The sequence below is a fragment of the Rhineura floridana genome, chromosome 10 (genome assembly GCF_030035675.1).
Source record: "Rhineura floridana isolate rRhiFlo1 chromosome 10, rRhiFlo1.hap2, whole genome shotgun sequence".
Classification (NCBI taxonomy): Eukaryota; Metazoa; Chordata; class Lepidosauria; order Squamata; family Rhineuridae; genus Rhineura; species Rhineura floridana.
Window position 1 is genome coordinate 41374171 of NC_084489.1, and position 26830 is coordinate 41401000.

General features: G+C 40.7%; 1 protein-coding gene across 2 annotated transcripts in view; it reads left to right on the forward strand.

The window, feature by feature from the left end:
- The window catches only part of RAPGEF5 (Rap guanine nucleotide exchange factor 5), a 201837-nt gene that overhangs the window by 171757 nt on the left and 3250 nt on the right, over window positions 1–26830 (forward strand). For both annotated transcript variants that reach the window (XM_061586583.1, XM_061586584.1), the window contains 4 exons: window positions 2236–2326; window positions 8617–8667; window positions 9123–9210; window positions 19850–19914. In XM_061586583.1, the coding sequence (XP_061442567.1) occupies window positions 2236–2326; window positions 8617–8667; window positions 9123–9210; window positions 19850–19914 (295 nt within the window). The remainder of the gene's footprint in view (window positions 1–2235; window positions 2327–8616; window positions 8668–9122; window positions 9211–19849; window positions 19915–26830) is intronic.

Consider the following 26830-nt stretch of genomic DNA (forward strand, 5'->3'; position numbering starts at 1 on the left):
AGTCAGCAGTTCTAATATCAGTTGACATAGTACACTGGTATACAGACAGATAAAAGATGTTTTCAAAACTGTTCCCTCCGACCAATTAAGTACATAGTGCAATTATACCCTGTCCTGGAAACTTATTGAAGAGCGTGACATAAAACCCTAGAATAAATAAAATACATGGAATAGGAATTCACTGTTGAGTGGCTTAGAATTCAGAATACAATTTTATTAACGTGTAGGTAAGCAGAAGTAAAGGTCTTTCTAGATGATCAATTTATAGTGCAGTATACTCTTGCAATTGTCACTCGTTTGATGTATGGCATCAATATCCATTTCTTCAAAGCAGTGCTCCTTATGCTGCACTTTCCAAGCATGTAAAGTGTAATTTTGTGTTGCTAAGAAAATGAGATTCTCCCACCAGACAGCACTACCATCGTTATTGCAATTGTTGTGTGGAACACTGTGTGAATATTGCAAATCACCAGTTTGATAATGCTTGTAATGTAAGTCTGACCAACAATACCTGACAACTGCTTAGTAGAATGTATAGGTTGCACATTAATTAAATTTGCAGCAATAAACTATAGAATATACTGGAGGATGCAGAAAAAAGAAAATGAAAATGATTTTAGGATTGTAGGGCATATGTGTAAACAACATTGTGAGAGATTTAATTTAGATAATCTCCAAACTGCAACTAAGAAATACTAACTCCGTGGTAAAGAAACAGGAACATGATTGCTTATTAATGATTGGCAGTTTTGAGAAGATATTGAATGCTAATAATAAAGAGTGAAAGCATTAGGAAGAAGTATGCCACAGTTTCTAATAATTACCGTTAACACTTCTATGATTATATAGGCCAGGAAGTCTTCTGTTAACTATAGTTTCCTATTGCATCTGAACTGGAAACTATGGTGAATGTCTTTGGAACAATCCAGGATGTTCATTCTTGAAATTAGCTTAATACCCTGTTTTGTTCCCTAGCAATTAACCATAGTTTCCCAGTTCGGAGGCAATGGGAAACGATAGAGACTTCCTTGTTTGATTGCCAGCTCATTTGAAAAGAGAAGCTATGAAGGTGTTACATGTGTGACCAAAAGTCTTGTTCATGCAAACAGTTCTGCAGCAATTTGCTTTTTTTAAAAAAAAAAATCCTCATGAAAATTCTTCAATGTTTTAGTGCTTATTTCTACTACTAAACACATTTTGTATGCACTTTTGACTAATATAGTCATTTTTTGCAAGCGATTTCTCCAGATATAATGCATTTTTAATGTTATCTTCACTAATATATTCATTTGTATGCACATTTCTTCTAATACATGAATTTTTGTAAACATTGGTTGGTTGGAGAACTGCATTGCAAAATTTGGATAAGTGCGAATTTTGAAGGATGGTTCTCATATTGTTTTGGAAAGTGTGAATTTGATAAATTTGGCTTTAGATGCAAACGAAATCAAATGTCTCCTCCATCCCTAATGCTGGGTTGAATTAGAGAGGAGTTTCTGAACTTTTTTGTATCCTTTGAAAGGCCGCCCACCATTTTGACATTTTTTGCAGGAGAAATTCAAGAGGCATGAAAATATTTGTGAGTGGACTGACATAACTGTCTTTTAATCCAGTCATTTATGCACATCAGTGCACAGCAACAAGCTTTTAAAAATCTCTTTGTGCAAATTCACATTAGTGCATAGCAACATACTTAAGCCTACAATCTTAAACAAGCTTACTACAGAGTAAGCCCTATTGAACACAGTGTGACTTTTTTCCAGGTAAACATGCATAGTATTGCTCTATTAGTCTTCTTAATTCTTCAGATTTTATAGTTGGGTATTGTAGCACACAGCAAGGTGTCTCTTAATAAGGCTAAAAAGAATGAATGTCCCTTGAATTGTTTTTAAAAATGGCACCAGCAGATGAGAGAAACAGACTAGGTACAGGTACAAAAAGAACTCTGGAAGGTGAGGATTTTTCTAAACGCTTTCAAAGGAGTTAATGGGGTATGTTGAAGTTATGAGTTTTAGCAAGAGAGGTAAGTTATTCTCCTGACATTAAAGTTGAAAAAGGGAAAGAACACTAATGTAGGGATGGGGCATCTTATTGGACTTGTGCCTAATTGAGTCGTTGCATAACTTTAACTCCTCTAACTATATTAACACTAAGATAATCTACCTTAGCTCGCCCTCTAGTAGTATAAGGTTTTATATATATAGAAAATGACACCATGTGTTTTTTATTTCATAGCTGTAAAGCCCAAAGAAATCTGAATTCATTCTTTGCCATTGTTATGGGTCTCAACACTGCTTCTGTCAGCCGACTTTCTCAGACCTGGGAGGTAATACAAGTTGTTGTTTAATGCATCTGAATGCTTGTTTTGTCCTATTGTCTTTACAGCATATATGGAAAGAAAAAGGCCAGATACAGTTAACTTCAGGCATAGGAACACAGGGAGCTGCCTTATACTGAATTAGACCATTGGTCCCTCCAGCTCAGTATTGTCTACACTGGCTGGCACTGGCCCTCTTGGGTTTCAGGCAGCCCTACCTAGAAATACTAGGAACTGAATCTGGGACCTTCTGAACATGCATAGCTCATAAAAATGCTTGTTAAGGATAAAACAAATACAGTAGGGCCCCGCTTTACGGCGTTCCCTTTACGGCGCTTCATTCATGCGGCGGTTTTCAGTTAGGGAAAGGCCCCGCTCTTACAGCACTTGTTCCGCTAATACAGTGGGTTTTTTCCATCGCACGCCATTTTGACGTCATTTTCACGCAACGCAGCCCATTACAGTCTATGGGGCCCCGCTTTACGGCGATTTCCGCTTTACGGCGGGGGCCTGGTCCCTAACCCGCCATATTAGTGGGGACCTACTGTAAAGGCATCAACAATTATGCTACTAATTCGATGTACGGAATGTTAGTTTTGAAATTCTTGAAATAGGTTGCTACATGAAGGCTGGTTAAACTTGCCAGCTGTTTCAGCTGGTAAACCATTCATGGGTACTTACTTGCCCTGTAAAATTGCCTGTAGAATGTGGATGGTCTCAATGGCATTGCAAAACTATCTTGATGTCAACCACCTAGTACAGTTCCAAACCCTATGGCTAGCTAGAATATACACAATAACTTGCCATGTGGAGCAAGACCATCTCTGATGCGGAGGTGGTTTCAGACAGTCTTTGCATGGTATCCATATAATCAGGGGAAAAAATGGAAATGGTCTGTGCCTTCAAGTCGATTCTGACTTATGGCGACCCTATGAATAGGGTTTTCATGGTAAGCGGTATTCAGAGGGGGTTTACCATTGCCTTCTGCTGAGGCTGAGAGGCAGCGACTGGCCCAAGGTCACCCAGTGAGCTTCATGGCTGTGTGGGGATTCAAACCCTGGTCTCCCAGGTTGTAGTCCAACACCTTAATCACTACACCACACTGGTGAATCAGAAAGCACTCATAATCAAATTAACCTAACTTAAGGGAACATAGTTAAGGGTAAGATTATCAAACCATGAATATTCGTTATGGCAAGACAATGGCTCAGGTGTTAATATGTCCATGACATGTTCCTTTAGAGGTGTTTTTGTCCAGCTGTAACTTTTTGATATGAGCAACTGAATAAAAGGGAGAAAATGCACAGTGATTTAATCATCACCAGTTAGTAAATCATGGTTAACATTTAGGGAGTGTTATAACTGCATTGGCCCTGAGTGGAGGAACTACAGTAATGCCCCCTATTAAATAAGAGGTTTAGGAATGCATTTTTCATGGGCAGGCCCCACTAAGCCAATATCTAGAATGTGTGATATAAACAATAATTGTAAATGTTGTTGTTGTTATTAGGCAGAGGAGGGTGTATTTGTTCTGCAACATTTCCTTCACTTATATGCCATTGTGGGGGAAGGGAGGGGTTTGGGGGTAGTTATGCTCTTTTGTTTTGAATTGGAGATCCATATGTGACCTTTAATATGGGAATAATTCCATTTTTTTATTCTTTGATAAAATATGATCTTTCCCTATTTTTATTGAGTATATCTCAAAATGTATGTATGTTATATTACTGAATTTCTAAGTTAAAAATTAATAAAAATCAACATTAATTGCATTTTTCAAGACTGAATCTACCGTTCTGTTTTTAATCACATTCTTTTAATTTTCATGCATATAACTATCAAACATATACAAAAACATACAACAATTACAAATTTTAAGTCAAGTACCACTGTTAATGCACATTAAATGCAAGAAGACAGACCTTCTTGCCAAGCCTTTCTTCCAAGGAAGAACTCTGCTAACTTCAGAGCCAGTTTAATATTGAAAGTTTAACCTGAGTCTGACCTGTTTGAGAGAATATTTTCTCTTCAAAAAATATACATACTTCACCTTTTACTAAAGATTTTCATTGAAAAGATAATTTTTGTGATTCTTTTTTTGAGATACTACTTCAGTGATGCTGAAAAGAGAAAAACAGGATGAATTTTACCCCACAATTATAAATATTTGTCCCTTAGTGTGATGAGACTGAGAGATTATTTAAACAGCAGTAAAGTTGGCATTTTAAAAATTAGAGAACTCCATGTATACAGATTAGTGATGGAATCCACCCACTGGTGCCGATCTACCCCATGTCCACCCACCCCCACACCATGGAGAAGGAGGAGGCAGGAGAGGACACCCCTTCCAAGTGGAACGATAGAGCAGAGGCTGCTGCAACAGCCTCTCCAGTAGAGCCAGACTGTGGAAGAGGAAGAGGAAGCACCACCCCTGGGGCAAGCAACAGACTGTAGGCTGCTTAATTTCGACCCCCATGGTCAGAATTAAGTAATTTTCCACCCAACCCAGCCTGCAGCCTCTTGCTTGCCCCACGGTGTGGTGCCTCTTCTTCCTTTTCCTCCTGAATGGCCTGTCCCTGCTTGGGGAGGCTGTTGCTGCAGCCTCCACTCTATCATTACGCCTGGGGAGCCGTCCTGTTATGCCTTCTCCATGGTGCAGGGGTGGGCAGACACAGGGTGGATTGGTGGTGGGCAGACTCTATCCCTAATACTGATTGTAATTTTGTATAATAACTTTGTAGCTGTTACTCAGTTTTTTAAACATTATATATTTATTGTGATTTTACAGTGCAAATGCATACAATAATTTGTACAAAATACACTAAGGAAAAAATAAATATCGCAAAAAGAAAAATTAAATAAAAATAAATAAATTAGGGTGGAGCTTATACTCACAAAAGCATTCAATTATAAGTGCTTCAGGACATTTAAGAGGGTCTCCATTCATACGTGTTGTGTCACACAGTTATTAGCTCACATAAGATTCCATTTGCATGTGTGACATTATACAGTATTAAATAAAAGTGAGGTAAAGAGGTTGGGCTCATTAAAGGCTAAGAAGTCAAGAATGTAAAGGGTACATCCTAGGACAGCCTTTCCCAACTAGTGGGCCACCAGATGTTGTTGGACCACAACTCCCATCAGCCTCATCCAGCATTGCCAATGGTCAGGAAAGATGGGAATTGTGGTCCAACATCTGGTGGCCCACTAGTTGGGAAAGGCTGTCCTAGGACATCCTTCCACCAGGCAGCCGGTATTGAAGGAGGGTGCCAATTGTGTTTTTTGGTAGGCACAAATCTAATAAAATGAAATTATTTTTTATGAAATGTATCGTTTTTGGTAGGGTTTTTCCATCTTCTCAATTTTTAGTAAGTTTCTCCATTAACGCCACTGTCCAGGTCTGATTGTACCACCACAACATGAGTCATGACAAAGAGGGAAATTAATAGATCTTTATTGTACCATCTTCTTCAGTAAAGATTGAAAGTAAGGCCATAGGGGGGTCAGGAATCAGCTTCTGTCCAGTGATAAGCCCTGAAAAATGAAATGGTCTGCCTTCAAATCGATTCCGACTTATGGCGACCTTATGAATAGGGTTTTCATGGTAAGCTGTATTGAGAGGGGGTTTACCATTGCCTTCCTCTGAGGCTGAGAGGCAGTGAGTGGCACAAGGTCACCCAGTGAGCTTCATGGCTATGTGGGGATTTGCACCCTGGTCTCCCAGGTCGTAGTCCAACATCTTAACCACTACACCACACTGGCTGTCAGTGATAAGCCCTATCTTGTAGAAAACCTTTTTCCAGAGGTCCTAGATCATGGGGCATATGCATCATGTATGGCAAACATACCTGACTTTCTACATCCTCTCAAACAAACAGGGTCTTTGCGCTGGGTTATTTTGCTTAATATGTGGAGAGACAGGTACCACCTATGTATCAGTCCGAAAGAGTTTGATTGAGGATGAGTGGAACAAATTTCCCCCAAAATTTCCCCTATTTCATGGGATCTATTTCCATGTTAATACCATGCTCCCAGAGTTGCCTCAAACTATTCAAAGTTCCAGTCATTTTCGCCAAGAGCATCTTATACATGCCTGATATGAGGCTTCTGTCTATGAAAGAGGATCAGTCAATATAATTTTCAAATGAGGTTAATGTTCATTTAGCCTGATCTATAACTGAAGGGATGGAAAGGAAGTACTGAATTGGGTAAAGTTGCAAGAGATTGTATCTAATTTATTTTTAAATTGTACATTAGGGATTGGAGCAGTGTTGGGATAAAGATTCCGAAGAGGATAGATCCCTTTGGATTCCCATCCCTTGAACTGTGCGAATTTGTCTGTTTGGTAAAACAGTGGATGGTTCAAAATGGGCATTTGGAGAAGGAGAGAGTGGAGCTGTTTCTCAATTTGTTATGGGGGTTCCTACATCTTTACCCAAATATTCCTGTTGCAGGGGTGCTACATTTCTTTAGCACTCAAGCCCTCAATATTCTATCACTATGCAAAACCCAATTTTCCCTCAAGCTGTCATTTCTTGTGATTTGGAATGTTATGTTGACTGTTGTAACCTGTGTATTACAGTCATGCGTTGGCTAGTGCCTTTTACATCACAAGAGACTACATACTCGCCAGCCTCTTCTTTTTCTAATTTAATTTGTGCAGTCTCCACTTGAGTACTGGAAAGTACATCTTACCCTGTTCTGCTGTGGATTGGGGTTCATGGGGAAGCAAAGCAATTACCAGAACCTTTTCTATAAATCAAGTAAGATCAAGGAAAACCAGGTCCATGCAACAGGGCATTTTTTAAGGAATTGTTACTGGGTGTCTATTTTTTCATTCAAATAGCTTGCTTGTGGAAACCTCTCTACCATGTACAAGCCCTGACATTTGGACTGAGGTGAAAGTGGTTCAATTTTTTTTTAAAAAGGAATGAATACAGCCTTGCAGATGCATTACACCAGTTACTAGCCTAGCAAAATTCTTACTAGCCAGCACAACCACCAATAAATACATGAATTAAAAAGCAAAAGAATAACAACAATCTCTAAAACTCTAATTTCAGAACTTAGAAAAATTGGTAAACAGCACAGCTGTTCTGGTATTACAAAAATATATTTGGAGATTAGTTTTGTTTTGCAGTAACTTAAAGACGGTGTTTTTAAAAACTTCATAGCACACAATAAAAACTAATGCCAGAACTTTAAAATCATAGAAGAATTGTTCTGGGATTAGACAGAATTGAAAAGAAATATATATTTTTTTTTCATTTTTATATTTTGTAGTAAAATGCTTTACTTTTCTGCAAAGGAGGTTTTCTTTCTCCCTGCCCCCTCCCCCACTCCCAACATCTATTTAGAATCCAACCTAAATGTGTGTTCTTGGCTCATTGATTAAATTTTATGTGTTCATTTGGGTCCACTGGGTTTCCAAAAGCTTAAGACTGGATGTCCATTTGGACACACAACTATTACTTTAAAAATGCCTTGCCGTGCAAGGCATATCAGGATCTTGGACTGCTGCCAGGGCCCTTCTGGCTATGGAAGATGTTAACTCAGCAAAAGAGCAGAGTGATCTGAAGGCTGGCTCTGCTCTCCCTCAGACAGCTGTCTGTAATCCTTAAAGGGCCTGTAATTAATTCTTCTGTCACATGCTGCTTGTTGCTGTGAAGTAAGAGAAACTACAAGAGAGTCATTCCGTGAGTTTGAGGGGCTGCAAGTGCCATGGCCTCAGGCCAGCATGGCATACACGGGGGTACTGAAGGCTGCCTCCCAAGTGGAGTGACCCATGTTTTGTTTAAGCTTTGGGGTGACACTGGAACCTGGATGCAGAGGACATGATTCCTGTGCCCTATTTAAAATAATAAAGTAAAAAAAACAGGCCTTCCTCCTGAAGCACAACTATCCCCTCTGCTCCAAGGAGATTCTATTATCAATGCAAGCTAGCACTAATATAGTGTTGATGTGTGTTACTTTTTAAAATGTAATCATCAGATCTTAAGACAAATGAGACAGCAATGTTAGTGAAGAAAATGAATACAGATGTTAGAAAGCAATTATAAAATAATTATGAGGGGGCAATCTAAAAATGCAAAAGGCTTTGCATCACTCTTAAACATTCATACATCACTCTTAAACATTATTCATAATGGGGAATTCTAGTACTAAGGAAAAAAGTAACTTGATTTTTAATTAGTTTTTTTAATGATGGATAATCACTAAAAGAAATATTAAATACTTTTCAGCATACTTGATTTCCCCCCCTGAATCCCATTTCCTTGGTTATTTTTTCTATATTGCAGAGAATACCTGGAAAGTTTAAGAAGCTCTTCACTGAACTTGAAAGTTTGACAGTAAGTATACTTTCCAGAGAAAATACTTTGATTTCTCCAGCTGTATTATTTTATTGCTTAATGCAAGGATGAGGAACATGTGGCCCTCCAGTGTTGTTGGGACTCCCAGTTCCTATCAGCCATGGACAGGATGCCCAATTGTCAGAGATGATGGAACTTGCAGTCCACAACATCTAGAGGGTCCATCAGTCCTGGCTAACGGAAACATCAACATCTAAAGCTTCCTGAAAACATCAGATATTTCAGAAGCAGTGTGTGTTAGCCCCAAGAGTGAATGACGTTTCCTTGCCTCACTTAGTCCTCTTTCTTTAGGAAACCTTTATCTGTCTCACTTCCCAAGGAAACCTTTTAAATCATGTTCAGCTTTTGGGTGTGTAATAAATTTCAGATTGCCCTCTTTTAGAAAGCATATTGATTTTCTTCTTTCCTTTCATTGCAATCAAATTGTTTTGCAGGACCCTTCCCTGAACCACAAAGCCTACAGAGATGCATTCAAGAAAATGAAGTCACCGAAAATCCCCTTCATGCCTTTACTCCTTAAAGGTAATACCATTGGTCCATATTAAACTCCTTCATAATGCTAGATAGTACTAAAGGGTAAAGTATTTTTTAAAGCATATAATTTACTTAGGCTGTAATCCTGTACAGGGTTACCAGTGAGTATAAGGATTGTTGAACACTGTGAGGCTTACTTCCAGGTAAATGTGCATAGGACTGTAATGTTATAGTTCTACTTCATTTATTGTGCACCAGCAATGTATGCACATTGCAAATGGATATATGGTGCACATTATTATACAGCCACGAGAGTGGCTGTATACTATAGTCAGCGGGGATTTTTCACATTCCGCAATGTTAAATGGAAAATATCCCCCATGCCATTCTGAGGCTTCCCATAAGCTCATTTCAAAACAAAACCTTACAAAACTTATAGTTCTGAACTCAGAAACGCTTGCTTAACAACACTCTCAGTTTTCATGGCGATACACAAAACAGTCAGAGAGAGTTCAAGGCCTAAAAAGAGAGAAAAAAACTCAGAGCCCTTTTGGACTTTTTCTGCGAGTTCTCATAATCTGTTGAAATTCATTAAAAATCAGCCATGTTCACAGAGTACCTGTAATCCTAATACTGACCTTGCCCCATACTCTGACCTTCATCTACTGCAGTTTAAAAGTTAAAAAAAAATGCCTAGTTGATTTTTAATTAATTTAAGAAATTTTGGCTGGAAGCCTATTATAACGTGGGGCATGCTCAGTAAGGACCAACTGTCAGTGTTCTAAAAGCCTCACAGCTGTTTGGCTTGACTAATAAGAGGGCCACACCCACACCAGACTTGATTTCACTTGAGACAGTCATGGCTTCCCTCAAAGAATCCTGGGAAGTGTCGTTTGTGAAGGGTGCTGAGACTCCTATTCCCCTGAGAGAATGGTTAATCGTCAGCCACTCTTGATTGAAGGTCTGTGAGAGGAACAGGGCATCTCCTAGCAACTCTCAGCACCCTTCACTAACTACACTTCCCAGGATTCTTTGAGAGAAGCTATGATTGGCTTTGAGCCATGGCTTTGAGAGAAGCCATGATAAATTCTTTTAAAAATTTTTTAAAAGATGTGTTTTTAAATTTGTATATTTGTTTTTAATGTTTTTAGTTATTGTAAACCGCAAAGAGAGCTTCGGCTATGGGGCGATATATAAATACACTAAATAAATAGATAAATAAATAATGATTGTCCAAAGTGTAATAGAGGTCTGGTGTGGATGTGGCCAGGGACAGCTTTGTTTTAAATTTGGGTGGGAGGTAGGGTTGCCAGGTTCAGGCCCTGAGACTGATCTTGTATCTTTAGGAGAAGAGAAAGTCAGCCAAGTGCCGGTGTTCTTGCAACATTGTAATGGGAAAAACCACAAGGTAGAATTGTCCCTTCCCCCTGCCCAACTGTGAAAGATACAGAAGACGTCTTGGTTGGCAGGCCCAGCCTGGTCAGTTCTACCTATCCTAATCATGATTGCATAGGAGTATATCCAATTCAGCTCAATAATCATACAAATGATCAGACCTGCCTTTTCCCTCCTTCCCCTTTCCTCTCCCTTTCTCCTCCCCTCTTCCTTCTTCCACCTTCCCTGCCCACTCCAGCCCTCCGTCCCTCTCCCCCAGTCAGTTTTACCTATCCTAAGCATGATTGCACGGGAGTAAATCCCACTGAACTCAATAAATGCAAACAACCATATCTGTCCTTCTTCTCCCCCCCTCCTGCCTGCTCCCATCCCAGTCCTCCCCTCTGCCTTTCCACCCCTCCCCCTCCTCCCTTCCCCATCCCCTGTGGTCAGTTTCACCTATCCTAAGCATGATTGCCTGGTGTGTGTGTGTAAATCCCACTTAACTCAATAAGCATGCAAATGATCAATCTATTCTCAGCAAACTTGCACAGGATCCCATTTCTTACCTCCCGGATTAAAAAGCAGGGAAATTCACTAATAGGCAAAAAACCTTGTGGTTTAAGAATGTATCTATAGCCCACAGATATTTCTATCAAACTTTAAAAAGCAGGGAAATTAGGCAGCTATAGTGAATGCACCAGGGGAGCAGGAGACCTGAACTCCTCTCTGAGATATTCTACTGCCCTACAAAGTTGTCAAAATGCAAACACAATTTGGGTTGGTCTTTCACAGTCCAATCCACTTGCTGTGTAGCTTGGAAGAATTTGGTAACATGTGCCTCTGAGCATATGGTGAGTGGTGGCAACACCTGCAGTCAGCCCAAATAATAGAAAGAAGATATGTCCTGTGCTGATCTAGTTTTAGCTGGGAGGAAGCAACATTATTAAGACAGTTGATATAGTTCATTTTTTTTTTACAATAATTTTTATTCAAATTTTCATAAAACATAGAAAACAAAATCATAAAACATTCAAAGACAAAAAACAAAACAAAACAAAAATGATTAAACAAAAAAAAATAAAATGTTGACTTCCCATTTGTCACATATCAAATCAGTTATAGGTCTACAATATATAACAATCCTGTCTCTTAAATCATATTATAAAATCACTTTCCTCCAGTAGTTATCTTAATTAATCATCAAATCTCATAAACATTACTTTATTCTTTCCACAAAAAGTCAGAGGTTTCAATTCTTTAAAAAATATATCTATCAATTTTTCTCCAAATAAACATGTCAATTAATCCATCTCGTTAATAATTATAATAATCTTACTGTCATAACCATAGTCCAAATAAACATTTCGATTAATCCATCTCATCAGAATCTGTTAGGTCCAATAATTTCAATAACCATTATTCCATTATCCCTATTAGTTCCATCTTCCATCTTCAATAGTCCTGTTAAGTCCAGTAATTTCAGTGTCCAATCTTCCATTATCAGTATTCCATAATAATCTTGCTGTTGTAGCCATAGTCATATAATAAGAGTCTGATGGGAATTTCCTCTATCCCAAATATTTTCTTGCCATCCATTCTGAATAAGTTGCTGAAATACTGTTGTAAAGTCATATCTGTGTTCTTCTTTTTTACAAAATGCACTGGCTCATCTCTTAAGAGTTTTTCCGTTGTCACATGGCTGCAGTTAATTCCATAGATTTTCTCTATATCAAGCTCCATCACATCATTCCAGTCCAGAAGATTATCCAAGCCATTGATAACTTTATCTCTAATATCTTCATTAATTTCTTCAGAGATAACGTTAAATTCCAAACAGTAGATTTTATTTCTAAAATCCATAAACTCCAGATCTTTTTCCAATTCCACATTTGTTCCAATCTCCAGGGCTTGTATCTTCCCTTTATTTTTTCTTTTCTCATCTCTGATCTCATTCTCCTCTCTCACAGGATCCCCTATTTCTTTAAGCTCCTGCGTCATTTTGCTCAGTTCAATTTTCAGCTCCTTACTGCCCTGTCGCAGGGTTTGTTTCGTTATCTCAATCTCATCCATTATTTTCTGGAACATAATTACTTCCAGATTCTCAGCCACTTTCTTGATTACCATTTTTTTAAAACCACGAAAACAGAGCAAAACAAAAATAAAGAAGAACCACTTCTTATTTCAGCAACAATTGGGTTAATATTCCAGGCTTGATGACATCACAGTATAAACAGAGCAGCCTGCTTATCTCTCTATGTTCAAGAATGCAAAACAAATTTAGTTCCCAGCATCAAAACAGTTAGTGGTGTCGTGAAGAAGCAGATTCGTCAAAGTAAAATAGACCAAAAAGAGAATAGTCCCAGACAATATAATGTTCCTCAGAATAGAAATCAGGAATAGAAATCCCTCTTCTGTTTATATCTTTAGAATGCACTTCCAGGACAGCTTTTTGCGACAGAAACAGAGATAAGGTGTTAATTTCGTGAATAACAGAGAAGAGTTATAGCTCACCCAGAAGTTGTCCAAAGCCGATCAGTCTGACAAATCTCCTTTTGTTGCAACAATTTAAACCAAGTAAAAAAAAATAATAGAGAGAAGGGTGCTTGCCTGTTAGTCCGTTCTCTCTTTAAAGAAAAGATAAACGTATCGCATTAAACAGATAGAGCTTGTTCGGAAGTCCGTCCAGCATTGTTGGCTGGACCTTATCTCATAAATTAATGAAATCCAGTCCTCCCAACAAAAACAGGCTTTTGAGGTTGATCTCTACGTTTCTCCCTGCCCGGGAGAAATTTCATCAGTCAAAAAAAAAATGTTCTGACTGATTTATATCTGAATAAGCTTCTTTTGAGGCGGGAGCCCGTCTCAAAAGCAGGCACAAGCGAAGTCACCCTTCCCGGAAGACAGTTGATATAGTTCAGATGGTCACTTTAAATATGTCTGATTTCCTTTGCAATTTTAGTGAAGTTTTCTGTGGGAAATCATTTTCTTTTGCTTTTGTTTCTATGAATATGTGAAGTACAGCAACACTTTACAAAATTTATACTAAAAAAACTCCAAACATAATTGTGGAATAATGGCACTGACTTCTGCAAAATAGTCTCCAGTGGACCTCAGAAGTGTCTCAATTTGCACAAGATAAAACAGTGGGAGGTGAAATATATTCTAGCAAAATTCTAGGTGTGCTCTATGTTTTTAAGTGATCGTGAACACCTTGCCTTAAATGAAGTGGCTTAAACATAGCAGACTGAAAACATGCATCCTCTTTTTTCCAACAACTAGAGTCATTGCTAAAGTAGCAGCATATTGTAATCGGTCTGATTTTACATTAAACTGCAGTTTCAGGTCCAACTGTTAATGCACCCAAAATAGAAATAGACCATAACCTCCAGTTTGAAACAAAAAAGGCTATCTTCACCATCATATGACATTGACCAATAAAAAGGCTTCAAAAATAAAAATAAATTTGACACAGATGTCTAGGATGAATAATGAGGGAAATAAAATTTTCTAGTTTAGATTCTCTGTAGAAACATTAGTAACACAGGAAATAAGCAAAGTAAGAACACCACCAACAAAGATACAAAAATATAATTCTCCATCTTTGGAGATGGCAGGTGTTGCCACCACTCACCATATGCTCAGAGGCACATGTTACCAAATTCTTCCAAGCTACACAGCAAGTGGATTGGACTGTGAAAGACCAACCCAAATTGTGTTTGCATTTTGACAACTTTGTAGGGCAGAAGAATATCTCAGAGAGGAGTTCAGGTCTCCTGCTCCCCTGGTGCATTCACTATAGCTGCCCAATTTCCCTGCTTTTTAAAGTTTGATAGAAATATCTGTGGGCTATAGGTACATTCTTAAACTGCAAGGTTTTTTGCCTGTTAGTGAATAGACAGAGAAGCAAGGGATCAGGAAAACAGGTCATGTACTGATAAATGAGTATCGGGGAGGATGTACGGAACTGCAAAGTTGCAGATAAGATGAGACCTCAGATGGCATCTAGAAAGCTTACGTTGAAGACATGGTTCTTGAACTGGGAATTCAGAGTGGTTAGCTTGACCAAAACCTGTTTTTTTGTCTGAAATAAATAATTCCCTTGTGTCTTGATTAAGCAGAACACATGTTCTAAAGTAGAATATCACCCTATGACCTAAATGTCTTTAATTCTCTGCTGTTCTCCTCTCTCTTTGTAATAACCCTGGATTTTATTGTGCTTTCTTCATGTCCTCTGATGTCTTCAATCTTGTAGACCCTACAGTTGGGAGGGCCCATAGCTCAACAGTACAGCACATGCTTTTCATGCATCCTCAATCTTCAGCATCTCATTTTTTAAATTTATATATTTATTTATTTATTACGTTTATATAGCGCCCCATAGCCAAAGCTCTCTGGGCGGTTTACAAAAATTAAAAACATTGAACATTAAAAACAAATATACAATTTTAAAAGCTATACAAAGTTTTAAACCATAAAGCACCAATAAACAATGTAAAAGATCAGGGGTCAGAGCTCAGCACATGCTGTTAGAATGCCTGGGAGAAAAAGAAAGTCTTGGTCTGGCGCCAAAAAGATAACAATGTTGGCGCCAGGTGAACTTCATCGGGGAGATCATTCCGTAATTTGGGGGCCACCACTGAAAAGGCTCCCTTGTTGCCAGCCTCCCAGCTTCCTTTGGAGTAGGTACCCGGAGGAGGACCTTTGATGTTGAGAATAGTGTACAGGTGGGTTCGTGTGGGGAGAGGCGTTTCATCAGGTATTGTGGTCCCAAGCCGTGTAAGGCTTTATGGGTTAAAACCAGCACCTTGAATCGGGCTTGGAAACACATAGGCAGCCAATGCAAGTGGGCCAGAATCGGCTTTATATGTTCAAACCGTCTGGTCCCTGTTACCAATCTGGCCGCTGCATTTTGCACAAGCTGCATTTTCCAAACTGTCTTCAAAGGCAGCCCCATGTAGAGTGCATTGCAGTAATTAATTTGGAGGTTACCAAAGCGTGGACAACTGAAACAAGGTTATCCCTGTCCAGATAGAGGTGTAGCTGGGCCACCAACCGAAGTTAATAGAAGGCACTCTGTGCCACCAAGGCTACCTGAGACTCAAGTGACAGAGATGGTTCTAGGAGAACCTCCAAACTACGAACGTGCTCCATCAGGGGAGTGCAACCCCATCCAGAACAGGTTGGACATCCACCATCAATCAGAAAAAACACCTACTAACAGCATCTCAGTCTTGTCTGGATTGAGCCTCAGTTTATTAGCCCTCATCCAGTCCATTGTCGCAGCCAGGCACCGGTTCAGCACATTGACAGCCTCACCTGAAGAAGATAAAAAGGAGAAGTAGAACTGCATGTCATCAGCATACTGATGGCAATGCACTCCAAAACTCCGGATGACCGCACCCAATGGTTTCATGTAGATGTTGAACAGCAAGGGGGATAGAACTGATCCCTGTGGAACCCCATACAGGAGAATCCAAGAGTCTGAGCAGTGTTCCCCAAGCACCACTTTCTGGAATCAACCCGCTAAGTAGGAGCGGAACCACCGCTATGCAGTACCTCCCACTCCCAACTCAGCGAGTTGTTCCAGAAGGATATCATGGTCGATGGTACCGAAAGCTGCTGAGAGATCAAGGAGAATCAACAGAGTCACACTCCCCCTGTCCTTCTCCCGACAAAGGTTATCATACAGGGTGACCAAGGCTGTTTCCATGCCAAAACCAGGCCTGCAACCACTCGTTCCAGGACCTTGCCCAGGAATGGAACACTGTTCATCTCAGTTTCTCAGACTCCCTTTCTGACAAAGTTAGTTCAGGCACAGGGATTCATTCAGTTCTGCAATCTATTTTCCACCTTTAGCACACCTTTGTTTCCATTGTCGTCCAAAGTCCAACCACCTCCCTGGCAGGTTTCCTGTTTGTAATATATTTAAATTTATTTGTATGGTTGGTCTTAATGTTTTTAGCAATGTGACCCTCAAATTCCATTTTTATATTCCTTATTGTCAGCTTGCACTTTTTTTTGGCCAAAATTTGTGTTCCTTTTTAGCTTCTTCATTTGTATGAGACTTCTATTTTTTTAAAGGAAGCCTTCTCGCTCATTGCCTCTGCTCATTAACTATGCTGGCATCCTCTTGGCTTTGGTAGTACCTTTCCTGATCTGTGGTGTACATTCTACCCATGCATTTATCAACTTCCTTTTTACTAATCCCCTCATTTTTGGGAAGTTTCCTCTTTTGAAGTCAAATGTGACTGTTTTACTCTTTCAGCAGTTGTCTGCTTGCATATATCTTGTATTTGATAGCGCTATGGTCACTGCTCCCAGTTGGTTCAACAACATGCATTTTGCACCAGGTTCTAGGCACCACATAAGAATAAGGTGAGGTTTGCCAGCCCTCTGCTCTGCTCTGTGACAAACTCCTGTAGGGCACAATCATTTAGGGTATGTAGAAATTTTATGTCTTTGTCATGACTGGAACGTTCATGTATTCAGTTTCTGTAAGGGTTATTGAAGTGACCAATGGCTACAGCATTTCCTCTTTCATTTCCTGCTTCATTATTTCATTTTCCGTTTCAAGATCATCTTGGACATTTGGCTGTGTTTGTGATATTATGATCCTAGTACTAATTTACTCTTGTGGCCTGGTGTCACCACCCATAGCAGTTCTGTGGAGAAGTCCATTCTTTTTGGCATTTGATGTACAGAGAGGTACCACCTCCCATATGCCCTTCCCTATCCTCCTTTTAGAGATTGAATCTAGAGGTAGCCATGTCTCATTGGTTCTCTCCATTCCACCACGTTTTCATTATGAATGCTATATCTCTGCTCTTCTTTAAGACCGACCACTCCATCTTGGCTTAGAGGTTTCTAGCATTAGCATAGAAATATGTATACAAGGTGTCTTTCTCCAAATCTCTTTGGGACATATGTTTTAGCTTTTGGCACTTCAGTGTCTTTCAGTGCCTAGTTCTATGCCTTATATTTGGACGGTTATAAACATTTTCCTCCTTAACTCTGGAGAATTATTTATCTGGAACTTGGTGATCCTCTGCTTCTGTGAGTTTTCCCGCAGTAATCAGTTTAATGCTGCTCTTTCATTTTCCTTCCAACAGCCCTGGGTGGGTCATCCAAAGAAAAGGGTGGGTGGGAACTAACACCCTTTAAGTAAGAGTAAGTAAAACAGATGTTGAAAGAAAATTTGAAATAACCCCTTTCTTAAACAGGTAAAAAATACATTGACAAAACCCCTTTTAAGGCAATTGAATTTCTATAACAAACCCTGTTGTTTCACAGACACTGCTTTTGAAAATCTTGCTGATTTTTCAAATATTTAATAAAACACTGTTTTGCTCTTACAGTATAGCTCAGATGCAATTTTCTGCTCCACTGAATTTATCCACGCTCATAGTCGTTGGCAGCAACACAAATTTCTATCCTTTTTTCAGTCTTTCCCCTCCCTCCCTCCCTCCCTGTTCCTCATTAAGACTTTTTTCTGCAGTCTTTAAAGAGGAACTGGGGGAAAAAACTTGTTCCGGCATTTCAGTGGAATACCTTCTTTGTTAGCATTGATAGTAACAATTTCGTCTTTTCCGCTTTGCTTTAGTGATGGGGCAGGCAAGGCATTACAGTAGGGAGTGCAATATGCAATGTTGCACCTGGTTCTAGTAGTGGAGCCTGAAGAGAGAGCATGACAGTGTGGAAGGAGGGGAGAAGTGAGCAGCGACCTAGGCATCTGTTTGGCAGGGACCAGCTTTGAAAGAGTTTGATAAAGCAAGGACTTTTTAGGAGCATATCTGCAGTCTATATGGTATTGGCACTGTTGTGGTCCTTCATTTATGCTATTATGGGGAGAAAAAAAGTTAGCCTACTGACGTGTTATGCTACATTTGTACATGTGGTTGTGTTGCTTACAAAAAAAGGCACCAGCCTTTTTTAACAAATAGACACTCTGATTGTCCACTGTAATGCTTAGCCAGAAGCAAGAACTGCCACCGTATAAATGTGCTCTTAAGTTGCTGTTCAGTAACTGGGGGGCAATTTAGAGAAGGAAGTGGCATGTCTTGCAATATTTTATATTAAAGTGTGGTTTATAAATATATAACTAACTAAATAAGTCTTGCTGGTGAAGCTTACACTACCCCCACACCTTCTTTTGAGTGCAAAAGGGGGCGTAGGTGGATTCTTTCAGGATGTTCTTCTTTTGCCCAGAGGACTCAAGTTGCTGATCTTTCACTTGGAACAAATTTCTTGCTTGTTTTGGATTAAGGGAAATGTGTGCTTCAGCCATAGAGAGATGGTAAAATCCATACCTAAGAATGGGGGGTAGTGACTGAAAAAGTGCAAATTAATGAATTATTGATGTCTAGATGAAATCTTTGGCAAATAATAGAATAATGTACATGCTAGGTATTCTTTTAATATAAAACAGAAGAGTGCCTAATCTGTTTGATTGCATCACTTGCTAAAGATTTCATTAAGAAATATATAATACATGACCTTTTGCTTTTCCATTCCTGTTTTTTCCTGTTCTTTAAAAGATGGGGCTTTCCCTCTTCTCATAGTTTTTCATAGAAAACCTTACAATCTCGTGTGTGGCTGTGGGTGTAAAATGTGAGCCCTCACGATGTCACATTAGGGGTGGAACAAGCTGGAGAGCTGCATGGTTGCAGCCTGGGCCTCAGCTGGCTGCAGCCTGGGCCTACCAGGTGAGAGGCTGGACAGTGGGGAGCCTGAGGCCGGTGGCTGTTGCAGTTACAGCCTGGGCAGGAGGCCAAGAAAAGTGGACAAGAGAGGCCAGGTGGGAGGCTGGCAGCGGAGGCTGCAGCCTGGGCAAGAGATCAGTGGTGGCAGCAGCAGCAGTTTGGCTGTGCCAGCTTACTGAGCGAGGCTGGCCAGCTGTGAAGGCTGTGAAGAGCCCTGGCGGGAGAGGGTGGCAGCGGTAGCAGTGGCAGAAGCTCAGCCGTGCCAGCTTACTGGGCAGGTGAGGCTGCAGCCCAGGTGAGAGGCCAGTGGCAGCAGCAGCAGCTTGGTAGTTGGGCAGGAGGCTGGGTGATAGCTTATGTGACCCGTAAGGGAGGGAGAAGGGGGGAGCTCTGGTGACCTGTAAGGGGGGGAGAGAAGGCAGGGGAGCTTTGGAGATCCTTGTGGGGGGAAGGGAGGGGCTTTGGTGATGGTAGGTGGGGTTGGTGAGTGAAGCAAGCAAGGGGTGGCAGCCCCTAGTAGAACAATATGTTTTTTCCCCCTCACTCTGTTATGCCATGAAGCATAAAAATGGAAACATTGATGATGAAAAATATTTGTTTTATTTTTTCAGATGTAACATTTATACATGAAGGAAATAAAACCTTTCTGGATAACCTTGTTAACTTTGAAAAACTGGTATGTAACATTTTCCATTTTTTAATATAATTGCGGGGGAGACTATTGCTACATTGTCATCACCCTCCTTCCTTTCTTTCTCTGATAATACTAGCTCTCCTTCCCATGGAAAATACTGGTTCTTTAGAAAGTGTACTGTTTATTCCTCATTTTATTTATTGTTCCATTGAGAGTTTCCACAATATCAGTAGGATAATTAGTTTTAACCAAAAAGTCAGCTAGATGCCATTCTTCTATCTTTCCAATCACTGCACACAGTATTAATCCAGTTATAAGGAAATTGCCTAAGAAAAAATCATAATATAAATTCAAGGTTGTTGTTATCACTGAACACCAAAGTCAGGATCATACAGACCATGGTATTCCCGATCTCTATGTATGGATGTGAAAGTTGGACAGTGAAAAAAGTGGATAAGATAAAAATCAGCTCATTTGAAATGTGGTGCTGGAGGAGAGCTTTGCACATACCATGGACTGCGAAAAAGACAAATAATTGGGTGTTAGAACAAATGGAACCAGAACTGTCACTAGAAGCTAAAATGATGAAACTGAGGTTATCATACTTTGGACACATCATGAGAAGACATGATTCACTAGACAAGACAATAATGCTGGGAAAACAGAAGGGAGTAGAAAAAGAAGAAGACCAAACAAGAGATGGATTGATTCCATAAAGGAAGCCACAGCCTACAAGATCTGAACAGGGTGGTTCATGACAGATGCTCTTGGAGGTCACTGATTCATAGTATCGCCATAAGTCGTAATCGACTTGAAGGCACATAACAACATGTGATAATCTTTCTTGTAGATTGCCTATCTACAGGCAGAGCTACGTGTTGCACAATGTTTTTGGCAGACATATTTTTAATTTATTACGCTTATATCGCATTTCTTTTTACATACACTGCTGCCACTGAGCCTTCTTTTGAGACGTACAAAAAATAGTATCTCATTTAATTAAATACTCACGTGCCCAAATTTATGTGACTCTGACTGCAGCATTCTTGATCCCTCTTTAAAGTATGTCACCTTAACATGAAAACTGAAGTAACTCTCAATGCACATGTAATTGTGACTTTATCACATAGACACACTCAGCTGAGTTGAAATATTGGCAACTCTTATTAAGATTAAACAAAACCTGCAGATGATAGACTGAGTGCGGGAACTAGCTGCGACATTTGCAACTATTCAGGCGATCAAAGCCTGCCAGAGGTAAGGGCAAACAATTTAACCTATCCTTTCCCCAAGCTGCACCAAAAAGTTGAGTAGAAAGGCTCACCTGCATCATCACCCCCCGGGACCCCAGGTGGATGGGACAAGTTGGCTCCAAATGCACTCTGTATCCTTCCCCCAGGTCCTATAGCCCTGAGCTGCAGGCCCTGGGAGCTGCTTATCACCCTCAAAGGTGCCTAATGGGTTAGCTCTTACCTGTTTCCCTTCCTGCACTTTCCTGCCACCAAAGAGAGATAAATCTCAATTTAGTCCCTCTTTCTCCCACTACTGAGAACAATATCTCACAGGCACATCTGCAGGTCATGTAGAAAAATCTTGTTACTTGCATTAGTCAGATGAACACCAATACAGCTCAACCCTAGAATTTATAATGTCCAGATGGTGAATCACAAAAGCCTCCCTCTGAAATGGGGCCAGCTGAATTTCCTGGTTAACTTGTTTCCCGATGCCTTGGGATCACTCTCATAATACCAAACCCTGTGAGGTAAAATGTCTGACCAAACAATGTGAACAGAAGGCCAGCACTGCTGGATAACCAAAAATTCCTGCAGGCTTTACAAAATAAGGGCTTGGCCCTTCAACAGCCCTAAGTCATTCCCACCAAAGTGAATAACCAGAACATGTGGGATCTCCTGCACCAAACCCTACTGGAACAATGCGGGAAGGAGCCAATCCCAACACATCCCATGGTGACCAACTATTGCACTGTGGCGCACTGACTGAGGCCCAGTTGGGTGCCAAAGCATGTTTTTGCCTCTCTGTGGCCTGCCCAGAAGATCATGCTATGGCCGAAGAGTAGGATATGAACTTGCTGCGACCCTGTCCAGTAACCTGTCAAAACAAAGCAAACTGGTGAAATGGTTAAGGGCCCAAGCCCTCAGACATGCTGAAAGGTCCTTTAAAATATATATATATTTTAAAAATCTATGTTTTTAAAAGCACTCAAATGACATCTGCCCACAGCCCGAAGCTTTTCATCAGAAAAATCTAAATGGGCTGCCATGGAGGCCCTGATCTGGAACGAGTGAGTGCCAAAGGAACAAGGATCCAAACCCAGACCAACCAAGGCCACCTTGTTAATTAACCAGAACTGAACATTGATAAGGGAGAAACCTTTACTGTGAAGAAAAACATTATTAAAGAATATTAAAGCGAAGGCACTCCATGACAAATCATTGGACTAATTACATGACCTTGGGGTTTCTAGACGTGAGGGAATTAATGACATGAATGGTGACCAAGTTATTCACCAGAAGTGCATAGTAGAGTTGCACAACCAGTCTGGCCACAAGCTACTATGATAAGGAAAAAATCAAGGAAGGTCAAAACGCTGATGATACCTTTCTTAATCCAAAATTGGGGCAAACTCTCACAGCACCAGCTGTCACCAAAAATACCCCAAAGCCATAGGTTCCAGAAGCATCAGATCTAACCTGAAGCTCTGCCTCCAAAAGAAGAGACTGTTAAAAATTCTGCAGGAAGTTAGACCAGACCGCCAAATCATCACACAGAGAAACTCTGACCTGGTGAGGAGGCTGGGCAAGCCTGGCCATGGCATCGTAAATATGCCTTAGAAAAAGCCTGGCTGGGCACAACCATCTGGCATGTAAAGTTTAAATGACCAGCCAGTTTCTGCAGGGACCACAAGGGAGACTTTATTAGATTGGCAAACAGCATCTATTTTCTGCTGCAGTAATTCCAGCTTGGCCCTTGGCAATACCCAGGAAGGTAAATAATAGTGAGGGGGCCTTTTCTCTGCAGCCAGGGGAACACCCAGTGGGAAAGTGATACAATAAATATTGGCACTTGGTAGAACTGGATATTCCTGAAAACAAAAAATCATCTAAATAATGCTCAGGCCAGATCACCTCATAACTGTCCATTCCAGAAAGGAACTAAAATTCTCAGGAACAGAGCAAGAAATTGAGCAGCCCATAGGGAGAGTTTGAGCAACATAAAATTGGCCTGAGAAGGCAAACCCCAACAGATCAAAAGCAGTTTGAAGGATTGGAAGGAGGCAAAAAATGGATTTGATGTCACATTTGCCCGTAAAGGGTTCTTTGCCACATTGACACACCATTTAAATGGCATGGTCAAAGGTGTTCAGGTGTAAAATCATTTACTGAATCTCCACGAGGATATGAAAGATGTTGAATAAGGCAGAATTCATCAGGTGCCTTTTTTGGCACAATACCTAGAGGGGAAACATACTGAAGGAATGGGAAAGTGCTAAAGGGCCCTAAGACTCTACGCTCTCTACCCTCCTTATTAATCTTATCCTGAACAATTCACTCAAAATCACTGATGTAAGACTGCATGCCATAAAGGCCCACTGTGGGCCTAATTACATGATATGAAAAACAAAACTAAAACTATCATATAAAACCTGGATATCCTCAGCTAACGGGTAATTCAGCAACCAATAGCAAAGCTCGTCCAGCTTGACTTTACTTGGAGCTGAGCCTGGAGGTCCCTGCTTATGGCTACCCTGAGATTCCCTATGGCTATCCCTGAATGACCTGCCCCTGGGGCAGCTGACAAAAGGGTCCCCCTCCCCCACAGATGGAATATCCTTGCTGGAAGCAACAAGGGTTCTTGCCACAAAACCCCTTGGTGCTATATTCCCAGTAGAGCAGGCAGTGTAGAACACCCTGCTCCGCTGTCCTTGGGGAATGAACTGACTGAACCTGCTTAATCAGCTGCCCTGTATCTGTCCTGTCACCCATAGAGCAGGACAGTGTCATGGATTGGAGCCACAGATCTGACTCCTCCTTGTCCCGTGGGGGAGAGGTCATAAGCCACTCTCATATGAAAATATTCATCATAGGCCAACCAGGCTAAACCCAGGAACTCTGTGTACCCCCTGTAAATGACATCTAAGTATTTTAATAGGAAAGGATCCCTGTTTCTGTAAAATAACCCCCATGTAAGTTAAAAATGCAGGGGACCAATTGGCCCATGTCCTGTCTAACTTTTTATGCTTAGACCTATCAGCATCTTTTTCTTCTCCTTTATTCTTCTCTTTCTAAGGAGAAGGGAAAACAAATCTATGTACTCCCCTTTCCAAATTTGTTCCTTTGTGGATGGTAGTAGATGAAAACCCAAAGGGGCGAAAGTTTCTCTGCAAGGAATATAAAACCATCCAGCAGGTCATCTGCAGGCACAGCAAAAATAGCTTCAATGGATGCCAAAACAAGCTCAGATGGAGATGGCTGCTACACCTGATTACATGCTGCCCACAGTGGGGCCTGTTGTTGCTGATCCTCCTCCCCAGTGTAAAAGGGACCCTCAAGAAAGCCTGACTCAAACCCCAAAGAAGCAGGAAAAGACCAAATTCACCCTGTGCCTCCATAGGGAAAACCCCAAGGAGCAGCCATAATCCATTCCGGCCAGTTCCATTGTTGAGGTATCAGAACAGGCTCACCCATACCAGTGTCCCAAGGCACATCCCCACTGGTCTCTGATCCTGAACCACCTTTGCTTCCATGGCCAGAGTGGCTGGAGGGGCCGTGCTGGGCCCAGCCTCCAACATGTCCAGTCGGGCTAGAAAAGATCAGGGGGGCACTGTTTAGATTGCTTTGAAAGCCGTATGGTGGAATTCTTACCTTCACAACCTCAAAGGCACTCAGCCAGCCCCCTCAAGAGCATCCGAATAGGCCAAAATAGCATTATTAAATGCTGGCTTCTGCTCTTCATCAAAAGAAAGGGGGATGGGAGTGTGCTTGGGTGGAGCCTTGGATGCCTTACCCGTACCCTTGAGCTTGCCCTTACCCTTTTTGGGTGGCATAGAGAACAACAACGAGTGTTGTTGTTGCTGCTGCTGCTGCTAGTGCAGCTTGACCTGGAATTGTGTGTCTCTTTTTGTCCAGTTGAATTTCCACCAACAATGACAATAATAATAATGATTATGTATGAATTGAACAATAAGCATCAATGACTAAATTTAGTGTAACCAGCCAAACTTATTTTCAATAAGAATAACATTATTATTACTAATAATTAATTATCAATTAATCACCAATTATCAATTAATTATTTATTAAACAATTTATAAAACCAGGAGGGGGTGTTATTCAAAAAGAGAAGTGGGGTTATAACAATCAGTTATTTAATTTATGAAACCCAGAAGGGGGAATGCTGTTATCAATTAATTTATAAAACCAGGAAGGAAGGGAGAATGTTAAAGGAGAATTATTAATTAGTTAATTAGGTGCAGTGTCATATGTATATGCTTCTGCAAACAACACAGCGCTGTAAGCACTATGAAGCAGTGAGGCGCTGCTGCTTGTCAAAAACTGCCAGAATGGGTCTAGCTTCCACAAGTCGCAGTCACATGATAGACCAATAGCGGGGAGGAGGCTTTCAACCAGCCTCCACTATGAGCGAGTGATCCTCAGTTCTGACTCAGCAAAGAAGCAAGCCAAGAACAAATGGTGATGCAGACTATCCATCACAACAAAGCACCTGCCTAGCAGCAAACGGAGAGAGATTTCCTGCCAGAACAGGCTTTGGAAACATCCCCGGTGGTGCCCGATCTCTGATGCCACTAAATCAAAGGAGGAGGATGGGTAGGCGGTGTGCATTTAAATTGGCATGCCCCCCTACTCCCTTGTCATCATGCATGGCATGCACAACATGCACATGGTGTGTCTGCAAGCGCCATGCTTGAGATGGCTTCAACCCCAAAGCACAAACATGCCCTGCAACCCAATACTGGAATTGGGAGTGCAGAGCTGGAATTTTGTTCACAGGTTATATCTTCAACATGCTTTGTAAATTTTACTGTCATTGCTATTTTTAATGGCAAATCTGTTGCATGGAGGTAGGGTGTAATGGATAAAAAAAGATGGTGAACCAACAACTGTGATGTTAAGTGGAGACTCTGTTTTGCTGTTTGCAGGAGGGAGAGCCAGATGGCTGGAGAGGGGCACGGAGGGGCACAGCCAGCAAGGAAATATAATGCTAGGCACACCCCAAGTCTAGAAGACAGTATTATTTACTGAGGGCAAGGCATGGCAGAAGTGAAATTGAGTGAAAACTGCAGACTATAAAACGGCAAAAACAGAAGGTTTAGCATTGCTTGTTAATTATATTAATATTGTTACACGTTTTTTGCCTCAGGCAGAGACCTGAGAAGAGCTACACTCATGAACCTTAAGGAGCAGTCTCCTTAAGAGGACTCGGAGGCTTTTGGGCTTGTCCTGCAACTAGTATAACTTGAGAACCACAGTCTGGATGATACACCTAAAGGTTTCAGTCACTGATCTGCATCAGCCTTTTCCACATGCCATTTTTTAAGTCAGAAAAGACACACAAACCACTATGAATCACACATCAAATTTACTTTTTTGTTCAGCAAGGTATTTTTTTTAATGGCATGTAGAATCTAGAGAATGGCAAACAGTAATAAGATTCATTGGCTGCATTCGCATAATCAAATCTTAGCTTAGTAAGTCAGGACATGCACAGACTTTGTGTATCCACACGTAGCCCCTTTGCTCCCATTTCCACCCTCCTTTTGTGAGCTCCTCCTTTAATGCAAGGAGAGAAACAAACTGAAGCCACAGTTACAGCTTCCCATTCAATGTGAACAGGAAACTACCATTACTGGTTTCCAAACAAAACACATCCAAATTTTTAACACGTAATCCATTTTTTCTAATTTTTTGGAAGTTTGGCA